The 25399-nt window shown below is 42.3% G+C and overlaps 1 protein-coding gene across 1 annotated transcript; it reads right to left on the bottom strand.

The window, feature by feature from the left end:
* Window positions 1-6277: 6277 nt before the first annotated feature.
* On the bottom strand, window positions 6278-23413 carry LOC306916663 (G1/S-specific cyclin-D2-like). Its single transcript, XM_079494649.1, has 5 exons — window positions 22602-23413; window positions 21080-21295; window positions 16265-16424; window positions 13425-13573; window positions 6278-9505 (listed from the first exon to the last, which is right to left on the bottom strand). Exons 1-5 carry the CDS (start codon window positions 22800-22802, stop codon window positions 9341-9343), a joined length of 891 nt encoding a protein of 296 aa, XP_079350775.1. The 5' UTR covers window positions 22803-23413; the 3' UTR covers window positions 6278-9340.
* Between the last annotated feature and the right edge of the window lie 1986 nt (window positions 23414-25399).

Raw genomic sequence — 25399 nt, 5'->3', positions numbered from 1 at the left:
AAAAGACGAAAATGACTCCGAGACGATGGGCTATAGCCCATGGTCTCGGAGTGATTTCGTCTTTTTTTCAAATGCTCGTTTTTCATCAAAATCGCTCCGAGACCATGGGCTATAGCCCATGGTCTCGAACGGCATACTATAGCATGCCGTTTTCCATCATTTTTGAGGATTTAAAAAAAAGACGAAAATGACTCCGAGACGATGGGCTATAGTATAAACAACACCACATGTTTCTTAGCCAATTACAGTGGTAGCAATGCCCCCAAATTATCACAAATACGAATTAACCTCTGTTCCCTTGTAATGAGGAACCAAAATAAACGTGCATGCTTACTGATGCCGAAGTTCGTTGCACCCTGCTGGGTGGTGGACCGGTGGTAGAAGAATCTCCAACTCCTGCCAAGGCAGTGAGCTGGGCTGGGGGGGCGGACGTCTCTCGAGCTCCGCAGCCCTAGTACAAGGTTGTAGCGCCTCCACATCCTTAAGACCCAGAGAATCGGAGACCCCCCCCAGCAATGGCACTCACGTCCAGAGGAGAGGAGGAGGACCCCCCATCTCCCCAATCAGAGTACGCCGGGGAATGTGAGGCTGTCCCCACACTCCCAGCCGGCCGCACGGACATGCCAACCTTCTCTGGTGTTACACTCTGCATGAAACCTCCCGGAAGAGTTTCTCAACAACACACTGTTTCAACTCCGCCTTACCGGCACCTGACGGAACCTGGAATATTACAAATTTAAACAACCAGGCTCATAACTCTAAATTTGTAAAGTTATTTACTCAAAAGTGGGAAAAACTGGGGCTGAATCTACTGCCTCCTCTATATTCACAGAGAGATTAACAGTGCTTTGTCACAACTCAAAACCCTATAACTAATCTGCCAAAACACAGAGAAACACACTAGTTGACTACTCACCAGACAAAAACAAAACGAACCAAGCCAACCCAAGGCAACCTTTTTCAACAAAAATCACTACCACCAAGAAAAACACTCAAATACTCAAAATCAAACGAAGCCAAAAACTAACGAATACTAATGGACCTAGTCGAGGGGGTAATTTAGATCGAAACGAACTACCAAATTATTTTTGGGGAAAATTTGGAATTCAATTTTTTATTTTTTTCAAAAAAATTCAGAATTATTAAATGCTATCAAACGATGTCCTACCTATTTTTACGAGACGGACGAGCCCCCAAATTATGTTACGACCCCCTGTCTAGGGTTGGGGGAACCAACATAATAATGAGGAGACAGCTTTTACAAAAGATGGTTCGTTTTATTATCTCCTTTTTTCTTTGGACAGAGACAAAAAACGTGCATAATGGCTTCAAGGGTGTCAGTTTACATTATAGAAAAACTTGCTAACTAAGAAATAAAATTACCCCTAACTAAAAGTCCCTAACCGTATGAGAAACAAAAAGACAATTACTAAACCTAACTAAGAAAAATACAATAAATTAGATCACAAAACAAAAGGGACTAAACACCCTTACGGGATACACAAAGGACGATGTAACATTAAATAGGGAAATATAAACAGGACAGGAATAACAATAGGGAATTGGACAATAAATAACTAAGGAGCTGACTAATGAAATGACAAACAAACACTAAGGGTCACATAAGAACTCAGAACTAACACAAAACAAAGATAACAAAATATAACTTACTCAGAAGAACCAAAGACAAACTAACTCACAAAACTAACAAAGGCAAACAAAAGAAAAGGGCAGCATGGGTGGAGGACAAGAGGAATGGAGTCTCTGCTGCACACTTAAGCTGTCGTCCTCACAGCAGTTAGGACAGACTGAGCACTTTTATAAAGGGCAGGGCTATTGCCCAGCCAACCAGGGCCAGGGTGTGGACAGGAGGAACGAATGAGGGAGGAGGGGAGGTCCAGGCAGGACCTGATTGCAGCCACCTGCTTTCAATCACCACACCCATTCTCCACACTCCATTCACCTCCATTCATGACCTTACAGAGAACACAAAAGGAACACAATATAACATAGGCCACAAGTTATACAAACATATTCGAACTTATCACCCTTATTCCCAAATTAACCAAATACAATAATAATTACAATAATCAGAAGGACAGCAGTCCGTAACACACCCCCTGCACCTGTTGGGCGAGGGGTGTGGGTAAACTTGTGAGAAACAGAGAGGGCGGCCGGGGTTGCAGTGTTATCTGGGGTAATCCAGGTTTCAGTCAGAGCAAGGAAATGCATAGACCTGAGGGAGGCTTGGCCTGAAATGAATTCAGGCATATTCTTCTTGGTAGCTGCGTGGCAGTTCCATAGGCCTCCCTCCACCACAATGTGGTGACTGGGTGAACGAGCTGGATAGATGAGATTTGAGGGATCTCTGTGACGGTAGAGGTAGTGTCTAGGGCGACATGAGGAGGACAGTATAGGGACGGTGGGAAAGCACATTATAAACAGATATAAGAGATAATAATAATAGAGTAATAATAATAATAAATACAACTAATAATTATAACATAATAATAGTAATAATAGGAAGTAGGAAGTAAGTTGATACAAAACACTAGGAGGCGGCCTCCTTCGCTGGATGTGTCTGGATGTCCGGGTCTTTGGATTGGACACTAGGCTATATTAGTCTATATTAGTCAGCCTGTGTGATTTGTTCGATAAAGATCGAGATTCAACCAGCCATGGGTCAGGGTCTAAGTGTGGGGAAAGGAAAGGAGCTAAGAAAGCTCAGAAGTGTAAAGGAAGAAAAAGTAGAAAAAACGTTTGGAATGTGTTTCCACTTACTGTGTGCCAAAAGTGCAGGTTCACAAGCAAATGCAGAGTCAGACCGCTAGTCCGACTGTCTCTGAAACTGAGCTACCTATATAGGAGGTGGAGTGTTTTTCTTCAAAAGTGAAGGAGGAGCTAAGAGATCAAGTGGGCTGTTATTGATAGCTCAATTGATTGCAATTAGTCCTACTCTCTTTGTTCAGTTTAAGAAACTCAGACAGAAGACAATTAAGACAAACAGATAGTAGCTTATGAGCTTAATGTCCCAGTTCTAATTTTGTTTGTTACATTACAATTCCACTTGTTTAATCTGTATCCTGACTGGGTTCCTGGTGCAATGATTACGGTCACACTATAGAGCTATTTAACACTGTTACTGAACACACACTATAGCAATGATTACTGTCACAATACAGAGCTATTTAACACTGTTACTGAACACACACTCTATAGCAATGATTACTGTCACAATACAGAGCTATTTAACACTGTTACTGAACACACACTATAGCAATGATTACTGTCACAATACAGAGCAATTTAATTTAGGTAACCAAATGGACCCCAATAGTAGATCTTTACACTCTCAGCATTTGATTCACGGACCACCATTTGATGGCATTTAGCCTCTCAGACCCATTTGAGCCACTGACTGACTGACCACCATTGTGAGAGACTCAAAGGCTCAAATGCTGAATAAATAATCGACTAGATTGTTTGAAATTGGCGTCATGTAAACAGACCGCCGACACCAGCCACAGTAACATAAATAAACTCATTCGGCAGATGATACACAAATTCTTCTACATTCTCTAATTGTGATGTTACTTAAGTTATTCATACTACTTTATTGAACCGTGTTCCTATAGTCGAATGGTTAGAGTCGGTGCCTAGCAAAAGCAGGGCCCGGTATAAGTCTTTTTCCCTTTTACCAACCAAACAAACAAACATCATACCCATTTGAGCCACTGACCACCATTGTGAGAGTCTATAAATGTCATCATATGGATGGTTGCTCAAATGCTGAATAAAAATGGACCTTTTGATCAGATGTGAAATGTATTTCGTTTGTTTGGTACAAAGGAAAAAGACTAATGCCTCGACCGGGACAAGAACCCCAGCCTGGTATTTACAAAGTGGCAACTCTAACCACTCTACTACAAGAATACTGATCAACAGTGGTGTAAAGACCTAACATATATATACAACATAGTAAGTAACAACAAAAACAGCGTTAAGTATTAAAGTAACATTAATTGTTTACCTGCAGACGGAGAGCACGATGTGTGACGTGGCACTGATCAAACCCATCAATGCGTCTGCGCCATATTTGAGGGGGGCGTCACTTCCTTCAGGTGTGAGGCTCCGCCCACGTGTTTTTCCCGCGAGTTTGTTGTAGTCATTTGTAGTCCTACTACGTTACGTCCGGGTCCGGTCCTAGTCAAGGAGTAGTATAGGCACCAGCTCCCGTCCGCTTCTCATTGTAAATACTAGCAACGCGTGAATCTTTTTACAATGACGTAATTTTTCAGAAAGGAAGCCATTGATGGTTAAAATGGGTCTTAATGCTTCCAACCCGAGTAGAATTATTAATGTAACTGTGTCCATGACAAATAAAATATATGATGTGGAAGCTTCCTTGAGTAAGATGAGTAAGACCCGGAAGTGGCTCTGGAAGAACGGGTTACGTCAATAAAGACATTGATCCTCATTCTGGTAGTGTCCCCAGTAGTCTAGCAGTCTAGACACCCGACTTAGAATCCGAACTTTATGGGTTCAAACCCCTCTGATGTTTTTCTAACAAACACGGATTACTTGTTTTTGTGAGGTTACGGTTAGGGCTAGTTTGACATGAATTAGTCCACGGTCCACGGACCACCATTTAATGGCATTTCTATCTCGTGGACCCCCAATTTATATTGTAAAACCAAGGTTAATTTAACTCTGAGTGTACAAATGGAACATTCTGGCGGATTCTTTAGCTCAACGGCCCTAGTGCTGATGAACCACTACGGAGGTAATGACATTTCTCAACACGCTGTGGCGCTGTTCTGATTTTCACTGCCAACTGACTTTTGTGTTTTTTCCTCTGCTGTTCTTCTTCATCACCTTTTAGTTCCTTTATCACCGCGAACAATCAAACCAAGCCAATGACTAGCTGACTATATATATCTCGCGTTCTTTGGCGTTTTATATTTTTTTGGACGACATTAAGACCTGGATTTATATTCATGCCCCAGTGAGTGTTTACTCCACATACATTCAATTAAGACCCGATCAGCAGCAGCACTGACAGGTGAAATATATTTTCTTCACCACAGAAACGCCACTAAAGACACGGTGTAACGTAGTGTGTATAAATTGGTGGACTTTGGTATTTATTTTGTACGTCATAGATCACTTTGACATTCCAAAGGAAACGTTTTAACCCTGTAAAACCCAGATTAATTTCTACTTGCAAAAAAAACGATTTCAACCTTACTACTACTTTTTACTACTAGGACTTATCAGAGGAAATGATGTAAAAAATCACTCCGAGTCCCGAGACCATGGACGGCATGCCGTTTTTCATAATTTTTGAGGATTTGAAAAAAAGACGAAAATGACTCCGAGACCATGTAACCCTAATGGACTATAGCCCATGGTCTCTGAGTGATTTTCGTATTTTTTTCAAATCCTCGCTTTTCATCACAGACCTCGGAGTGTCTTTTTTTCATGCTATAGTATGTCTAGTATAGTAATCTCTGTAAAGCACCTTGGATAAAAGGTGCTATATAAATGCACCATTTACCATCATTGATGGGATTCCATTCCAAACTGCAGCCTCGCTCCTCCTGGAAAGTTAGTACCCTGAAATACAAGACTAGTTAAGACATTTCTGCAACGGCCATTAACTGTAGAGAAGGAAAATGCCACACAAAGATCTTTAGCCAATTTATTGAACACAATGAACAGTTATTTTGGATCAGACATGTCTGAGGTACATTATGTGATTTATTGTGGTGGTAGAAAAGGGAGTGTGGCATAAAAACAACTGGCAGTCCCACATCCTCTCGACACATGAACAATAATGAACACGAACAATTCATTAACAACTTACTTCTGGTGACTAAAATGTGGACTAAAATGGGTACCTCACACAAAAAAGGTAAAAAAAAAAAAAAAAAAAAAGTATGAAAAGAAAGGGGGAAAAATTGTTTCACTTAGTCCAAGGCACTCATCTTAAAAATGTCAAATTCAAAAGAAAGAAGGGGGAAATTCTATAGGAAAAGAAAACCAATAATATAGATGTTTTCTGTCTTTGAAATACAAACTATATACACTGTCACCTTCTCTGATTTAGCACCAGATGAGACATGGAAAACAAATTTGTAGAATACCGGTAGTCACCAATGAGTGATCACTTGAATTTGTTTAGTGGATTCAAAGAGGTGCCATCATGCCTCTCTTCCAAGAAATTAACATAACCCGTTCTACAAATTCAGAGTCAAGAGATGACCCCCACCCCCCCGCCCCCCAGAAGAAGAAAAAAACTAAAACTGCCCAGTTATGATGAGGTAATGCAAGATGGAATCTTGCTCTTTCTGTCCAATGAACCTGAGGTACACAAACAACACAGGAAGCAGCAAGAATATCAGATAATAGGAATATAACAGACAAGAATTGAGAATAAACATGCTATTCAAAAAGGTCTGCAAACACAAGTGCTTCCAGTCCCAGACCAAACCTCTTACTTGCCCTCCAGTACGCACAAGGCAGAAAAGCAAGGAGAACGTTACATTTTCAAAATGTCATAATATAGCAGCACACTCAAGTGAATCACAATAAGGCAACGTAATCTTTGTGTAAGACTAGAAAAAGAAAAGCTTAATAGCAGCAAGAGGAAGATGTCTATAATATAAACACTTTGGAATTATATCTTTCAAATTAATCACAAAAACAAACCTTTAAAAGCATCAACAATGTTAATGTTTAAAGCAGGCGAGTTTTTTTCTAATACAAAATGTTTTTGGCTTTTTGCACCACTAAACATGCGAGAAAAATCTGAAAATAATAATAAAGAACATTTCTGTCATAAATGTCAAACCGAGTATTCTCTCATGGTAAATTTGGTTATATATTGAAGAGAATTTTTCAACCCCTGCCCATGACTAGATAATAGAATTGAGGCATTCCTTTTTGTTTTTTTAACTCAGTTTGGAGAACATCTTACATAAACAAGCAAACACGAACAAGAAAGTAATATTTAGGACACAGAATGTAATTCTTTCAAAGAACCATCACAAAGTTTGGCTATGGATTAGGCAAACCAAAAATTCAAGTAAGGTTAAATGAATGAATGCAATAAAAAATAAAGCTTAATTTATACTTCTTCACACAACGCTTTCAACAAGCGTTTTTGACCCCCCCAAAAAGTGTGATTTTTGTCTAGCGCCATGGTCGTATGACGAAATATAAATTTGCCTTAAGTCTATACGTGACTTGGCTTTTGTAGGTTTGCATTTACTAACCCATGGGATAGCTTTCAATACAATATGCATCACCCCAATTGGGAATCCAGCCCACAGAAAAAAAAAGAATAACTTAAGAGAAAACCAAAAACATAACATAACCCTAACACCCCACCTGAATCTCCTCAACTACCATCCCCTTTCTATTCTTAAGGAGTGTTTTAAAAGTGCATTTAGATTGATCCGAGCCCCTTCCCCCGCAAACAACCACTTTTTTTTGTCTTCTTATAATCAATGGTTAGATTGATACCGGAGAAAACGATGGGTAAAACTCCCGTGCACTAGTGATGCTAAACTTGGGGGAGGGGTGGTAATGAATAAATTTGACCGTCCCCAACCTGTCGCGACAAAAAAGAAAAGAAAAAAGAAAGAAAATGTCTGACTCATCCGCGGATTACGGGTCAACCCGCGCATTACTACCGTGCACACAAACTGTTTAATGAACCCTCTCCCTCACAAGGTATCAGACAATGACAGACACCCAGGAACGTGTTGTGGCGTGTGCTGCTCAAGTATCGTGCGGCATTTGATTAACTAAATAGATTAGGATTAACGCTCCGTTCAACATTCAGCACTGGACACATCAACCATTTTCTTCTTACACTTTCTGTACACTTTTCCTTCTCAAACCTCCTGCCATCTCTCACAAACATTTAACCACTACATCTCTATGTGCTTTGCTGTACATCAACAGTCACAATAGAAGTATCTGAAAGATCCATCATCGCGGAATGTTCGCCGGATGTTCATAATGACATGATGCCCACTACAGGGCTCCTGTAGTTTATTAAACCTGCTTTCCGTTCATCTCTCTACCGTCCAACCACAGCCAAACCTGCAACACTACTTAGTACAACGAAACTGTCTCCCCCAATCACTACAGTCAAACTACTGTATACACCCAATCTCTTTCTAAAACAAGGAACAACCGCTATTAAGAGTCTAGGGGCAACATCTTCGTCAGTGCCTTACCCCTTATCCCTAAACCTATCCTTTTTGTTTTTACCATTTTGAAAAAACATCTTAAAATTGTTCAACTAGCCGATGTACCTCGGTACGTTGTAGATCGGCAAAGAAGTTTATGGATAAAGGCTAAGGCACTGATGGAAATGGGGGTCAAATGCAGCCTTCCAAATCAAAATAAGGTGAATATTGGCCTGTTGACTTAGTTTGACATGGCAGTAAAATCAAGACCTCAGTAAACAATCTTGATATTAAGCACTGCCCCAACCTCTCCATTATCACTCTCTCTCGACTCTGTCTCGAGTGGGCCCAGCCCACTTCTGGCCAGCACAGATGAGCACAAATAGCAAGCAGTGGCGCACAACAACACACTAGAAAGCAAGAGTCACTATTTTATCTAGCACTCCACCTAGTGGACAACAGCTTGGTTTAAATGCCATGTATAATCACATCATTCACACACTCACGCACACACGTTTCCTGTACATTGGAAACTGAATACAAATCACAGTTGAGAACTGTGAAATTGATAAATGCTTATTAAAGTAAATGCAACTAAGTCGTCTCTTGACTGTACTAATAACAAATAGAGACATTATTTATGATAAATGTATTTCTTGTTACGCTAGATGGTATGAAAAGAAATATTGATATATCATATTATAATTACCCATTTTGTTTTCAAGTAAGAAAATATATTTAGGTTTCCATTCTGGCAACCTAAGGAACTATCAAGTTTTCAAAAATGTACTGTTTTAAACAGGCTGTGTGATTATATGTGGCCCATACAACAACAACAGGTCAAATTATGACCACTCGGTACTACTTAACGGGGAAAACGGAGAACAAAACAAAACCCATCTTCACTGTCAATCCAAAAAAATGCCGTTTTCAGCAAAGCTCAAAGAACTGTTAACACCGTCCATCGTGGGAGAGCCAACATAATACACTTGCCGAATCACCGGAGCTTATAGGTGGGACTTGACAACTAATGACGGGCGGCTCATGGCTTGGATGTTTTTTATGCCACGTTGCCGCTGCCCGCTAAGCTCATTGTTCAGCAGGACTTGTGTTCTAAACAGGGCTGGCAGGGAGTGAGTTCATAGGTTCACGTCGCGTACATCTGTAGGGGTGCTCGCCTGGTCTTGCTGCTCCATCGCTTTGTTGCCCGCTCGGACGGCGGCGCTCTCCTGCCTCTGCAGGCCCTCCCGCAGACTGCTGGCCAGCACGAGCTCGATTTGCTCCTGGCACGCCTTCAGGCAATCCTAGAAGAAAAGAAAAAAGGGGGGCCAAAAAGGTTATTATCCCATTTAGACCTGAGGACGATTCTACAAATGTCTTCTAAATCCTGACAGTTTTCTGAAAAACCCTATGTTTCTATGTCAGTGGTTCTCAAACATTTTTATGTCAAGGACACCCAAAAATATATATATTTGGCCGCCGACCCCCCATCTGAAAATATGTTGTTCCAGGGACCTCCCCCCAAGAAGCAAAGATTTCAGTTAAAAACGTTCACTCTGAAAGAATATATTCAAACGTTTGGGACACATTTTCACGATTTTTCATAAATAGCAGACCTACAAGGCACTCGGTGCCGCGCTATGAGCTATGAGCTATTTTTCAACAGCTAAAATACAACATAATGCTTGAAACACCAAAAGGGGTTCCCGCCCAAAATGGGTTATACAAACATACGCGTGAGTGGCTCCACATGTACGGATTAATGAATGATCTGATGCGTACATGCTGGACATCTGCGGACGAACACTGAACAGCTTTGGTCACATGCATGGCATACCAGCAGGGAATTATGAGTCTTAACCCATTTAGGACTGAGAACAGATTCTACAAAATGTCTGCTAAATCATGACAGTTTTCTGAAGAAAAAAAACTGTTTCCATGTCAGTGATTCTCAAACTAGTTCATGTCAAGGGCCCCTAGAATTATATGTAAATGGCCACTGACCCCCCCCATCTGAAAATATCTTATTTCAGGGAATAAGATATTTATTCCCCCCCAAAAGCAAAGATTTGAGTTAAAAATGTTCACTCTGAAAGAATATACATTAAAAGATTTGCATTTACATTTTCACGACTTTTCAAAAATAGCAGATCTACAAGCTCATAGCACGGCACTCGGTGCTATGAGCTTGTAGATCTGCTAGTTTTCAATAGCTAAAGTATAACATAATGCTTATAAAACACCAAAAGGGATTCCCATCCAGAATGGGTTATGGTAGGTGGTCCCGTCTGTGTAAGGAGCAGAACAATGGGTACCAGCACACTCCCAATACCAACGACACGGTGCACCTAGTTACTTGGTGGGCACAAGAATCCTCTCTAACACGGGAGAGGTTGGGAGGGAAACATTCCTAATCTAATTCAGGGGTCATTGCCATGGCTGGCTTGTGGTTTGGACATTTTTGTCATCCATTTTTACCACGGACATAAAAGAAAATGGAGCAGACATTAATATTACCAGAGGGAAACGCATATTAGAGCTAGCCCCGAAAACAGGTCTGTAACCCCGGGTACAAAATGGAACCAAATGGACAGGTCCATTTGGTTCCAGTGAATAAGTGCTATACATATCCTAAGAAAGAAGACCTGACATTCAGTAACTGGGTATTTTATGATCAAAATAATTATAAAACCACAGACACATTAGTCCGTGTATGTACAGACATATTGAGGACCCCTGATCTAATATGGAGGACAGTACCAGGGCTTCATTCCTACCTGGGGTTTGTGAAGAAAGAGAAATGCTTTGCAGACTTGAGTCAACAGATTCCCACTAGTCACCATCCCCCTGTCTTAGGTCATACAGAGCAAATGGCCCCCATGCAGAGGGGCCTTATGGAAATGGCGTTGATCTACTGCACCCTGGCCCTTAAAGTTTGGGTGAAAAACTGAATATGGGACAGCAGTGCAGGATGTTTTGAATGACTGCAGTTACCCTACATCAGTGGTTCTCCATGTACCACCATAATAACTGATGTTACAAAACAGGAGCATAGACCTGCCCCATCCTATTCAGCCATTTATTCTTTGATATATATATTTTTTGTTCCATTCCTAAGCTGCTCTAATGAAACTCTGTCTAATCAGCGCAACTGATATTTCTAACGCAATTAATCCGTTCTCAAATCTTAATTAGCTAGCTGTGTTATGCCCATTTCAGCACGGCTGGAGAGCCTATTTCAACTAATTGGTCAGAAGCACTACCCGTAGTAATATAAATATTTCATTCCACATTTGTCTTTTTTCCTTCTTTTTTGGGCGACTCCTCTGCGTACCACCAGAGGGGGGGGCTCAAGTACCATCAGTGGTACACATACCACAGGTTGAGAATCACTGCCCTACACCCATTGCTGGCAAACAATTTCCAAATAAAGTCAGACCAAAATATCGTAACATACAAATGTGCAAGAGCACTTTGGTGTAACATGGCGGTACAAGGTGCATGCTTGAGCATCTGAAAAGGAAGCATCCCAGTGCAGATGATCCTACACAGTGTTGGGCAATATTACGTATTGTCATACGACAAAGTATCAATTCGGCTTTAGATGTCGAATACTTCACAGACCACGGTTGAAGCCTATGCTATGTAGCCTATGCTACCCGCACAATGTTTACAATCACGCTTTGACCGTCACCGATACAAACTTAAAATAATGAAAGTATGCATGTGTACGCTTCGTTTTGGAGGCACGTGGAACCCCTGCAAACTTTGTGCAATGGCGCAAGCTTAAAAAGGAATAGATCTACAAGTTAACATCCTGTACCATCGCGTTGCATGTTGACAACTTTCTACTCTGCCGTATAAATGCAATGCTCCACGGTCTGACAACGGACAGACACACCTTGGCACCGACTCATAGACAACAATACAGCTAAGAGAGATCGCTTTTATTTCACTCAGAAACTAAAACAAATCACGCATAACGCAGCATTACTTAAATCAGTAATATGTAATAATATTAGGTACTCTTTTGGCAGCTTTAATAAGTTACACTACCCGTTACTGGGTAAAGTAATAATATTACACTAATATATTACTAAATAATGCGTTACTGCCCAACACTGCTGCATGTTGCATGGCGAGTAATGTTGGCTAGGTGAACAATTAGCAAATTGAGCTAATGAGTTAAAAAGTGAGTGAAATGTATAAATGTATATTACAATCAGCAATACTCAATTGTAAAAAATAATGTGTTGCAGCCCTAAAGGGAACCCTCTTTTTCCATGTCCTCCTCCTCCCTGCCGATCTGGACGAGATGTGGGAGGTCTGCCTTAGCAAGCCGACAGCGGGGACCTTAAAGAATGTACCGGGGCTCGCAAAGAGGCCGACATTCCTTTGAAATGTACGGATAATTAGATCCTGATGGGCCGCAGTCGGAGGGCCTGTTGTGACGGCTGGGTTGCGGGGCCCACGATGCCATGGCAACATAATAACCACAAGCCAATGGCGGGAGCGTTGCCGTTCCTCTGACTGAGGAACGGCCTTTATAAAAGACTTCTGGGCTTGCGTCAGTCCCTTCCTCCATCAGGTTGTGTAGTAATGCCACTACACAGACAGTTGTATCTTTGAGCATTTCCACGATAACAAATTGACTGTATGCAAATGCACGATGGAAGATCTTCCTACGCGAATATTAATACACTTACATTGGTCAACCGGACGGAGCGTGCAGTATTGTAGGTGAGAAGAACTTGGAAGATCGCTTTGTTTATCTCTCTCCACTGGCCATTCCCCTTGAAAGATGGCCCTCGGCTTCAATGCATTAGGAACATTTTTATTCCTCTACCACCAGGAGGGGCACACAGCTAAAGTGGGAGAAACTCAAAGGAACTGCCTGCCTGTGTCCTACCACAAGAATGTGGGCCCAGGGTTCTAAGAAGACATTCCCTCTACTGTTGCTCTTTATAGCAAGCAGTCATGCTCCCCAGCCAAGAGCCACAGGCTCCCGCTCTCTCTATGAAAAGTAAATGGCTTCAATCTGCCACAATGGCAGCCATCAATGGTGTTTACTAGAAGGTCCTCCATGCCCCTATAACCTGTGAGAGGTTATGAATACCATTGGTAAAGTACTGCCGTGTATGCAATAATCAACACTGATAAGTAAGTAGCAACTATATCAACAGATGTTATAATTCCCACACTCACGCTATGGTTACTACTCACCACCTCCGTGTTGGTGATCTTAGCCAGCAGGTCCGTCAGCCTGTCTCGACTCAGCATCTGGTCGGTGTGGTGTATCTGCAGGCCGCAGACCGCTGCTCCCACACTGCCGGTGGCGATCATGGAAGGTGGGTTCATGGCGAAGTTGAAATCTGCCGGGGAGGGAGGGAGAAGCAACAAGAAAACAGAACCGCTTTAGTTTATCACATGTCAATCAATTCAATGGGCTTTATTGGCATGAGAATTGCCAAAGCAAAAGGCACAACAATACAGCAATACAATCAAAACAAAATGTATGTACATTTGAAAGTCAGAGTCTTCAATAAATCAATCACTCGATGCAGATAGTGCAGGAATACACACAATGATTAGTCTTTAGGGTGGTTGTGTCCCAGCAGCTCACAAATCTTGCTGCCGTGTTTGCACATCAATCACTGTCGAGGCAACAATAGTGCAGGGCGATTATCATCGCTTCGATCTGTGTGACAACACATAGCACAGTGCAGCTTCACTCAGCCCAAGGGATGAGTGGGTGGGTGCAAAAGCATCCGATGGGTGCAAAAGCATCCGAATCATCTCTAAAATGCATCCATCCCAGCTGAACCGGACTTTCTCACAGACTTTTGGAGTTTCGACACAACCAACGACCACGGCGTGGAACCTGTGTGGTTTCCTATTAACCAAGAGCTTCAGCTGTGATTACAAAAACAGAGCATATGCATCCTCCTACTCACTTAGCAAACGACTCCCTCTGGTGACTGACTGGTCCCCAGTCCCAGACTCAGAGATCAAGTGGTCAACAGGCTTGGACGGACGCGGAAAAGGAAGCGATTGAGCATTCACATGGCGGCCGTTTTGCTCTTACATCATACCGGGTGGTAGGTATGATGCAAGACGATGATGTCAATTCACCTAGTCAGTTTCTCTCAACAGCACAATACTCTTACTGTATATTGTATACTGTGTGCAAAGGCCCAGTCAGTCAAACATACAAAATATACCCAACACCAATACTGGTGGAAAGCAACCACAAACTAAACATTTACTCACGTACTGTACTTAAGTACAATTTTGGGGCATTTGCAATTTCAAATTTCAAATACTAGTCTTCTCTACTCCACTACATCTCGGATCCAAATGTGCTTTTACTCCACTACATTTGAAAATTTGTGTTACAATTTACTTTGTAGATCTTGATTAGTATTACAAAAACATTAATCACTTCAGACCTATATACATATTGGCCATTTTGAAAATAGCCGATCTATAAGGTCTGCTTTTTTTCAAAAGATTTTTATACATTTGAAAACTTTCTGCATAAAGACTACTTTCTGCTTTTTTGATACTTTAAGAACATTTTCAGAACCAATACTTTTGTGCTATTACTCAAGTAATTTTAGAATTTCGGACGTTCAATTGCATTTCTATATTGCTGTATTGATACTTGAGTACTTTTTCCACCTCTGTGACCTCAACAGTCACACTTTTAATAAGTGCTGGACCACTGCATTCCCCAAGGCCCTACACAAGCCAACCCAGTGAATAGCAATAGTCAGCACAGGCCAGTCCCTCTCTTGCTAAACTCCTTCCTTCAAAGAGGATATGACCGATAGCTCTGTCTAACTCCTGGAGAGTAGCCCGCCGCACAACACCTCTCCTCTCCTCCAAGGACCAGCTGTCCATAGGAGGAGTTCCATCGTAAGAATAACATCTCGACTCCATATAAAACTCCAAACATTTACGTTACAGCACAACCACAGCAGGCCTTGCATTTTTTTCCTCTCCCTCTCTCCCTCTCCCCCCCCTGCGGCTGTTTTGTGCTGGGGCATAACCAGCTGCTTATGAATAGCAGGAGGCGACCACTGAAACACACCCAAATAAATACAAAATGAAATAAGACTAAAGTGACACACAACAAGCCCTAAACGCAGTCGTCAAACTACATTGTTCGACTATTTAAACCCGCTAGCTTCTCTAGTGTCAACAAACAATACAGAGAGGAGCCCTGAAAATCAGCTGCACCTGAGTCATCGTGCACTGCTTGTGCATAGGTGTGCGTGTGCGTGCGTGCGTGCGTGTCATCTGAGTGGGTGGCTAATCTAAACACTGCACTAACAATTCTCCCAGGCTCTTTGGAACGAGGGCCCCTTGCTATGTCCACTGGGCAAAGCCAATGTTTCATTGGCTAAGTACATTTGCAGACATACCTCGTACCGCGTTTAACCTAGGAGCAGTGGACGGCTGTTGAACAGTTAGTGTGTAGTTTTTTTTCTTCTGCCTTTAATGATAGTTTGAGTGAAGATGGACAGGAAAGAGGGAGAGAGAGACGGGGAGAGACATGCAGCAAAGGTCATCCTGAACTGGATTCGAACATGCCACGCGCCGTCAGGCCAGAGACTATATGTGACATGCGCCTGGACCGCTAGGCCAGCGGGCGCCCAGTTTAAGAACACTTTGACACTATACTTGGGAGGAGCCAGGATCAAACTGGGGAACCTTTCCGATTCCCCCTGCAACTGCTCTTACCCCCTGAGCCACTGCTGTACCCTGCCCACTGTGAGCTCTACAGCACAGCTTTTAGTAGCCGTTCCATAGCTAAGAAGACAGTCCACACTGAAAGCTAGGCTCCAGTGTGGAGAGACCAGCACAGGGGAAGCCCAGCCAGAAGACCTTGTCTAGGAAAGGAAGGTCAGCAGAGACATCATCACAGATGACTCACAGTGGAAGAATGTGCGTGGTGATTGAATGTGGGAACAAAAAGCAAGCAAAAGAGCAACTGCGTGAGTGAGGAAGAGAATGAAATTATGAAAAAGGGTATATGAAATGATTCACTGCTGTTTTACCTGTGGCGCAGAGCGCAATGAATGTGTTTGTGTGCTTGCGGACCACGGCCAACCGCTCTTTGGGCAGGGGGAGTCTGCGGATGATGTGCTCGACAAAGTCGTTGGGAATGACCGAGGCCATGTTCCACTTCAATTTCCCCAGCACCACCAACTCCCAGTCCTGCAAGACAAAGCCAGAGAAGAAGTCCATTTAATGTTAAGAAACATTTCGTGGTTCTCAACCAGTGGTCCAGGGACCCCTCAAATGCAGAATAATGGACCTTGATATGGGGTGAAAACCAATGGTATAAACTAAAGAGTCAACTATTGGTTTGTGATATGTACTTAGTCAGAGGGTGAAATGACATCATGCCGTGCGTCAATTCAACCATGAAAGTTCACGGTCCAACGCCATTTTCAGAGGAAATGACTCCGTAACACGAGTATCATTTCTCCCTCTTTATCTCTCCTCGCTGTCTCTCATTATCTGCATGCCTCTCATTCCTCTCATCCTTTGTCCTCATACTGCCGGCATGTGACGAGCCGCTTAAAGAGTCTCTGCCAAACAGACAGCTACGTAGCTAGCCACTCACTTCCTGTCACAAGCCTCAACCAGATAAAATGGCTTTTGCACAAACTCGAGTAGCTGTGGGGAGCCAGTTTTGCAAATACGCCCCGACACCCTGGAGGAAATGGTACTGAAAGTTATATTTAGAGTTTTTTAAGACTAATCCATGCTCATCTCAACATCCTTTAACCATGTACTATCAACACCTGACTTGGCAAAAGATGAATGCACTCAATAGAAAGGACATGGTAAATGGCATGTCTTTGCCATATCCCATCCCAATAATCAAAATTGTGTGTGGTTAATTTACATTACCACAGCTAATGTCCCTGGAAATAAAAATGTCTGGGTTTCCGAGGCTACAGCTATAGTGGACCAATGTTACAATTTATTTTTTATATTAATTACTTTAACATATTTTAACTTGTAGCATGCTTGACTCTGATGGTTATAAAGTTGATGCACTTCCCCGCCCTGGTATGCAGAGTTGCAATGCATTTCTTGACACGAGATCAGTGTGCAAGAAGAGGGCTCGATACATTCTAATCATTACTTAACAGAAGTTACAGAACATCTCTGGATGAGATCATAATCTCTTTCTGCATTTTTCTTTTGATGAAAGTGGCGTCTCGCTCCAAGGCATGAGTTCTTCTCGCCTCCATGGTATGAAGAGCATGGCATTGATGTTAGACATGTGCTGGGGGTTTCTCAATCACCAGATATGATCCCCATTCATTGACATTTATGAAACATTCTGGCACAGAAGCTCGACAACCAAAGAAAGAATCATTATGTTGCTCGTGATTAGCGTGGACCTTGCCTTCTACTTCTAATAGATGACTGGGTTTGAACTATGCCAGACAAACATGACTGGCGGAAAATACCTTTAGTATGGCCCCTGTGTGCATGTTCATTGGAAAGTATATGTACTTGCAAATGTTAAGTTAAATGGGTAAATCTACTAACTAGTCTAGTTACTAGACCATACTCATCTTGATGTGCACCTTAAGGATATGATTGAGTACCTTAAAATTGTTATTGCATAATGTTGGAGGAAAAAAAAGCTTCTGTAGTTTTGTTATTCAAAACCACCAGCTTAAAATCCTGTCCCACTCCCAACAAGTACCAATGATGATGTTATGAAACCAAAACATAAAATGCATCCACTTAAAACGCTCAAAACAAGAGTCTAGACCAGTGCTGGGCAACAGGTGTCCATCCTGCCAGTGATGATATCTGGCCTGGCAAAATGATTTTGTATAATTTATAATATCCAACAGTCCCACATATATCCTAGTGATTCTCAGTGGGGGTCGGGGGACCACTAGGGGGGCCATGGAGGGCTTCTTCTGCATCCCCAGCTACGAGTACAGCTACGAGCGTACGAATGGATCCAAAACGGATGTGTATATTCTCTGTATTATGGGTGTCGTGGCCTAAATTTGCAAACTAAACTGGGGATCCTATATTTTAAGTTTGATAAGCACTGGACTATAATATCCAAATAAGAGAATCGACCCCCACCTGAAGAATGCCTTTATCCATGTTGAGAGCGAACAACAGGCATGCGTTTCATAGTCTCTCCATATCAGAGACCTTGAGCTCCTATTCTATGAAAGAGCTTGTTTATCTCTGTTCAAAAGGGAGTACGTCTGTATGTCTCCAGATCTTTTTACTTTCTCTCTTTTTACTTTTTAATTAACTTTTGTGAAGGCCAAGGATGTAGCCAGCACAAAATGATTACCCCAAGTATTTCTTTCGGCACCTGTAACATTTGATTACACACACACATGCAGTGAGTTCTAGCAGTAGAGTTATATCACACACACACATATTATTAATATAAAGGAGAATTCCATGCTAGAAGGCTTTCTTACCTTTATTTGTAGTTGTGACGTCCCCACCAAAAAGGTCCAGGTGTTATTTTGTGCAAAAGCACATTATTGGCCATTTCCCCTAATATAAGCCCTCAATGATTTTTTTTTTAATTAGTAAAGCGGCACACTTTACTACTTATTTCGATGGAAATAAGCAAATTAGCACACAAAAAACCCAACCCCCATTTTGGGCTTATATTAGGGGAAATAGCCAATAATGCACTTTTGCACAAAATAACACCTGGGCTGGTGGGGATGTAACAACTACAAATAAGGTAAGGAAAGCCTTCTAGCATGGAATTCTCCTTTAACTTTTATAGCAATATCATAATACCTTTTTGAATGTGTTCTGGCCCATCAACATGCACTGGCTCCAAATGTTTAGCTCATGACCCAAAAGAGAAATGAGTGAAATCAGACTAATGCCTTAGAAAGAAATTGGCCTGAGGCCAAACTTACTCTTTACTTGGACCACATTTTCCCACTCCAAATCAAAATTGCGTTCTATTTTTGGCTAATGAGTTCATTGTATAACATTAATAGAAGTTGGTTAGGGTGAAGGTGTTTTCTTTTTTCGCTCCCCCCCCTCAGTGATACGGAAACCGTGACTAATTCAACTTCTCAATGGTTTCCTCTTTTTGCAGATGTGTCAGCTAAAAAAACACTACAAAACTGAGGTTGGGAGGGGCGTCCTCCACCCATGCCCGGCCTGCCTCTCATGATACGGGGCAGTCCAGGACACAGAAACGAGGTGATGTTCACACAGTGAACCCATGTGACTCTCAGCCATTAATTATGGGCTTCCTACTTGCCTCACCTACCACACATATGCTAACATTTAACCTCTGCTAGCCCCTGTGGAGAATCTTAAAGTAAAGATGAGTAGGGTGGAGTACTGGGCTCACTTCCTGGCAGTGGTGGGAAAAAAGTACATGATTTATTTAAGTACATGTATCAATACTGCAATGAAGTACTCAGTTATAAGAAAAAAGTCCGGAATTAAAAATGTACTTGAGTTAAGTACAAAAGTATTGGTATCAGCATGTACTTTAGGTACCAAAGTAAACATGCAGAATGTCCCATTTCACAATTTACACATATTATACATTAAAAAAAATGCGATGCATGCATTGTAAGCTTGTAGATCGTCTATTTTCGAATCGCCAAAATGTATTTAGGCTGCTGATATGGTTAAAGTATGCTTTGTCATAATAATCAAAATCTACAAAGTAATTAGTAACTTTCAGTTTTCAAATAATTGCAGTGGAGTAAAAGTGCAACATTTGGACCAGAGATGTAGTGGAGTAGAAGTATTGGAAATTAGAATTACTCAAGTAAAGTACAACTACCTCAAATTGTACTTAAGTACAGGACTTGAGTAAATGTAATGTACTCTTTCCACCACTGCTACCCAGAACCCTTGCATTCCAGCTGTTGACACCGGCAGCGATGGTTATTTGAAGAGGAACTACCACTGTGCCTGACTCTGTCCCAGCGCCTATATGCAATTTATGCATCCTGTGAGGAGGACATCCTGGAATCTAAAACATTACGATGCACTCAAAACAGACTGAACAACACCCCCCCCCCCCCCCAAAAAAAAAGCTGCAATAGGCTCTGCCATTTTGGAAAGAACTTGGGGCCCCTTCCCTACTTCCTTCACAGGTGTTACCGATGATACTAACGAAGGCTCTGTTGCATTCTAGTCAAACAGAGTCAGGGTGCTGCTACTGTGCATGTTGGCTCACTGGAAACACTCTGCTACCCCAGTGGGACTCAAAAGGTGTCCTTGAGTGGGTTCCAAATGGCCCGCACTCTCAGAGTTAAGGGGGTCCTTGAAATTAAAGTTTGAGAACCACTACACACTAAATTGAACAGAGCCATTAGTATCATCAGTAACAGTAACATCAGTATGGCTCCTCAGGAACCATTAATTTATAGGGTCTGTTGAATCTCGTCTCCTTGGTTTAATTAGCTGTGCAAGAAATGCATGAACACAAACTTATTGTGTATTACATTTCCATGTAGCAGCAGATAGGAGAAGACAGATGAGAGGTAATGGCATAATGGTCTAATAAAACTAGTCCCTTTTCTCCTGAACAACTAACAGGGCAACTTTTGGGGTGAGCTGACAAAATCTAAATCCTGTACTGCATAACTGCCCACTAGATGGCATCACAGGCCACTCCAGAGACAAGAGTCATTTTTTCTGTTCAAAGAAGGGACGTTGACTGAATTGCATGCAGTATAACTTATTAGTGAAAATGGGACCACTTTCCTGTTAACCAATACAGTTATATTATCAAATAACGTATAGGAATGATATTAATGAGGCTGCAATGTACATCCTTATGAATATGGCCATTGAAACATAAGCCCGTTTCTTCTTACCAGCAGTTGCCTGGGTGTGATGGAGTGGTCTGTGTACATGCAAAGCTTTTCTGCCGATAGTGGCCGACTGTCCTTTAATTTGGAGGCGAGGAACATGCAGACTGCTGCCAGAAGCTGTAAATAACACTTTCTGGTGGGCATCACCGCTAAGAATCTGTCCAAGTAATTAATGGCCAAGGGGAAGACGTCTACTTCACTCTTCTCCTCTTCACACACCTATCAAAACAGGGAGACAGACAGAATAATACATCATTGCATATATAGGCCAACCTTGGCAAAAGTATCCTCAACGTTTGCTATAGATTAGCTAGCTATAGGCCCTGAATCAAATGACAGGTTTAACATGTGACTGATGGTCGTAGGCCTCTCCCTCTAGTCAAGTTGTAGGCCTTTGTTCATTTAAAGTGTGAATCACATTCATTATAAAGGCATTTTCTTCCAACAGGGCAAAGAAACAACGCACAAAACCCATGCAGCCGATGCCTGCGTAATAGGAAGTGCAGTGCCATTAGCCCACGCTATGCATGCAACGTTGCCTTCAGTATTCAGTTCACATGTCACACCATCTTTTGAAAAAGGATTATAAATTTAAATAAATTGTCTAAAAGTCGGAAATCATGTGCATAACGTTAACGTGTTATTCGAAAAACGCCCCCAACAGTTGCCAACACGGTTGAACAACATTTAGGCTACCGTTTTATCTCTTCAAGAATGAAAGGTTGTTTGGTTTTGCATGCATGTGGCTGTTCGGCGAAAAGCCATGATGGAGGACTCGACTCGGCGTTTTCAGAAATTCACTATAATTATTGGGAATGCAGAATGTGCGTCGTTCTTTGACGTAAATTAAACTCAACCCGTCATCTATCGTGCAAGTGAACCGGTCCCACAAATCCCCCCAAATATTTAGCTTTAATCTGTAATGCAAATAGGCCTCATATGACTTTGAAGCTGCAGTTAATTCACCATGGGTGGAATTTCCACCGCTCCCACGCCTTTGGCCAGAGTTATTTTCATTCAATCGTTAAAACACAAGTTGTGACAGTTCTGCCTAAACTTAAAGAACGTCGTGCCATTTCGAAAGTTGTTAACCAATAACCAAATGGACCCTCATGATTAGATATTTAACTCTTTGAGAGCGTAAAATGAAATGGGTCCGTTTGGTTTCGTTTTATGCTCTCGAAGTTAAAAATTATTGTTAAACATCTGCATTAGTTAATTTACAAGAAGTCTACACAATGAGTGTAGAAGGATTGTTGTTTTTTTTATCAACGTTTTGCCTGCTACCTCACATCAATACAGCATGGAGTTGTGGACATTGAGTTTTGGGTCTGAGAGGCTACAAATGGGTCAGCGACTCAAACGCCAGAATGGAACCATGGCTTGTTGATATGAAAAGAGTTGTGAAAACCACTGATTTAACATGCAAAAATGCAGTTACTACAGGCACTGATTTTGTTTCAACGTTCATATGTGCATGATAGAAAATGGCCTATACAGACATGAGACTACTAGGGGTACAAACCTCGTGCATCCAACTTGCAACCACTCGTCTCATGCAGGGCTGAATGTCCTTCTGCACGCACTGGAAGTAAGAGCACTGCGGCAGAAACCTGTCTTCGATTGTTAGTAAACTTTGCAACACTCTCTCGTCATGGAAAATGCTCGGGTCGGGCTGGGCTCTCTTGACCACCAGAGCGTCCGACTCGAAGCAAAGCAGCTCCATGATGGTGCTTGAGTTTGTGTGCCTTTCTCTTCACCTCGGGGGGCCAATAACAACAACAAGTAAAAAGTAATGCTAAAAAATAAGTTAATATCACAACAATGTCGCCAGGAATGGGGCCAGCAACAGCAGCGTGCACGGGGAGGAGGAGAGGTGCCTGCTGGGACGAAGCATGAGGAGAGAGACTGCAGGGTAGGCTGTTCCAGCGAAGAACAAGTCCTGCCTCTCTCTGTTTTTTTCTGCCTCTTCTTCCTAGTCTGACAACGTGCTACTTTCCTCTCATTTAGACTAGCCTACTCTTTTTTGTGTGGACCGACGCTGAATATGACGCAGCCTGCATCTATATATTCTGCCCCCCAACTAAGCCCATGAAGAGTTTAGAGTTAGTTTGAACATCGGCCCGACAACACACTACTGACTGACTGACTGACTGACATAATATGCAACTCCTTCTTGAGCGAAGCGAAACGCCGAAACCGGATGATGATGAATGCCACCTCACTGAAGCAGCTACGAAGCAGCCCTTTGTACTCTCTCTCTCTCTATCTCCACCCCAGCTGGCCCCACCACGCACACACGCACATGCACCGATGATGCAAGCAAGCAAAAGAACAACTGGGAAAGAGCTTGTTGTGAATAAACCAGTTGAGTTCTCAACCTTATTCTTATAAATGTTAAGGCCCCCCGGTTTGACATGCTTTAGGCCAGTGATTCCAGGGACAACCAGTGGTCCTTGATGGGGTTCCAGGTGGTCCCCACAGCTAAGGCTAATGACGGGAGAGTTGGTAACAAAATGAACCCTTATAGATCTTTAACTCTCGAGAAAAATGTTTTACACTCAAGAGTTAAATTGTTGTTAAACATATATGCATTACTTAATTTAGGCTACAAGAAGTCTAGGCCTACACAATTAGACAATAATTAATTTTAGGTACAGTATTAGGCTACTGCTACTCAGGACAGTCACTTGGTCAGCAAGCAAGCATACTGCACATGTGCACTGCAAGTGTAGAAATTCACCCTTAAACTGGAAGTCTGGAAATGAACACTCGCGATATTACTGTGTGTCTTTCTTTCACAAGTCAGCATTTCATTTCTTCATTCCTTTCGCAGATCACAGTTGGGATGCATGAAGCCACAGGACAACATGGCATGATATTCGCAGACATCCGGTGTGGAGGCCAGGGTGGTTTTCCATAAAGGATGTCCTCTGGCATTCCACCACCATCGCCTATGATGAGCATCAACGCGCAAGTCCAGAGGGAATACTTTGTGATCTGCCCAAGGATGTCTGTGAGTCTGTGTTACGTTTTCCTCCCAAGTAAAGACACTGATTTAGGCTCTTCCTGAACCTACTGTGGATTATACCAGGGACTAGTTGACTTGGACTTTAGCTCTTCTTTAGCTCTGGTCCATAGCCTTACTGCTTATGATTCTGCCCTGCAGTAAGGCTCTGCTACTTTCGTTTTTAAATCTCACATGGAAATCAGACCAGCCTCTCCTCTTTAGCATAAAAAGAGGTACTCACCAATACAAAGGCGGGTTGTGTCATTAGAAAGCCTACTTTCCTTAGTGGAAGCACTCTGAGCCCCCCACCACACGTATAAGCGGTACTTTTTGTCCAAAAGGGGATTTTGTTTCCACCGGAAAAAAAATACTTTGTTACTCCAATGCGCCCTCTACCAATATTGCCCAGAGAATTGCCTCAGAGAATATTTTTCCTCCGGTGAAAAAAAATCCCTTTCTGGCCAAAAAGTACCATTTATACGTGTGGTGGGGGGCTCCGAGTGCGTCCACGAAGGAAAGTAGGCTTTCTAATGACACAACCCGCCTTTGTATTGGTGAGTAGGTCAAACGTTCTTGAGATTTCCACTAAAGAGGAGAGGCTGGTCTGATTTCCATGTGAGATTTAAAAACGAAAGTAGCAGAGCCTTACTGCAGGGCAGAATCATAAGCAGTAAGGCTATGGACCAGAGCTAGCTCTTCTTGAACAACGTTGCACCTTGAATGATGTCCTGCACCACTCACACACACACACTCACTCACTCACTCACTCACTCACTCACTCACTCACTCACTCACTCACTCACTCACTCACTCACTCACTCACTCACTCACTCACTCACTCACTCACTCACACACACACACACACACACACACACACACACACACACACACACACACACACACACACACACACACACACACACACAATCTCAGGTACCATGTGTAATCTTTCTTGTGGAAACGAGACCCCTTGCTTGTATGGCTGTACATCCTGTAAACAAAATAAGAGAGACCTGGCGTTTGTGAAACAAGCTTGTAAATATGTGGAAACCTCTTACTTGTATTGTAAATAAGATAAGGTGGACTCTACGGCTGTGCTGTTTGTAAATGAGCTAAGAGAGACTCTACGGCTGTGCCGTTTGTAAATGAGCTAAGAGAGACTCTACGAGTGTGCTGTTTGTGTGTGGAACAATCATATACATTTTCTTTCTTGCCTCGATCTCCTAACTACCCCCCCCCCCCCCCCCCCCTACTTTTTTTACTTCTAAAACTGATGTGATTCTAATCTATCCTGGAAAAGTGAGCCGTGAGGC

Source organism: Electrona antarctica, assembly GCF_951216825.1.
Source record: "Electrona antarctica genome assembly, chromosome: 23".
NCBI lineage: Eukaryota > Metazoa > Chordata > Actinopteri > Myctophiformes > Myctophidae > Electrona > Electrona antarctica.
Note: the sequence above shows the minus strand (reverse complement) of the source record. Positions and strands in the feature narration are given on the sequence as shown.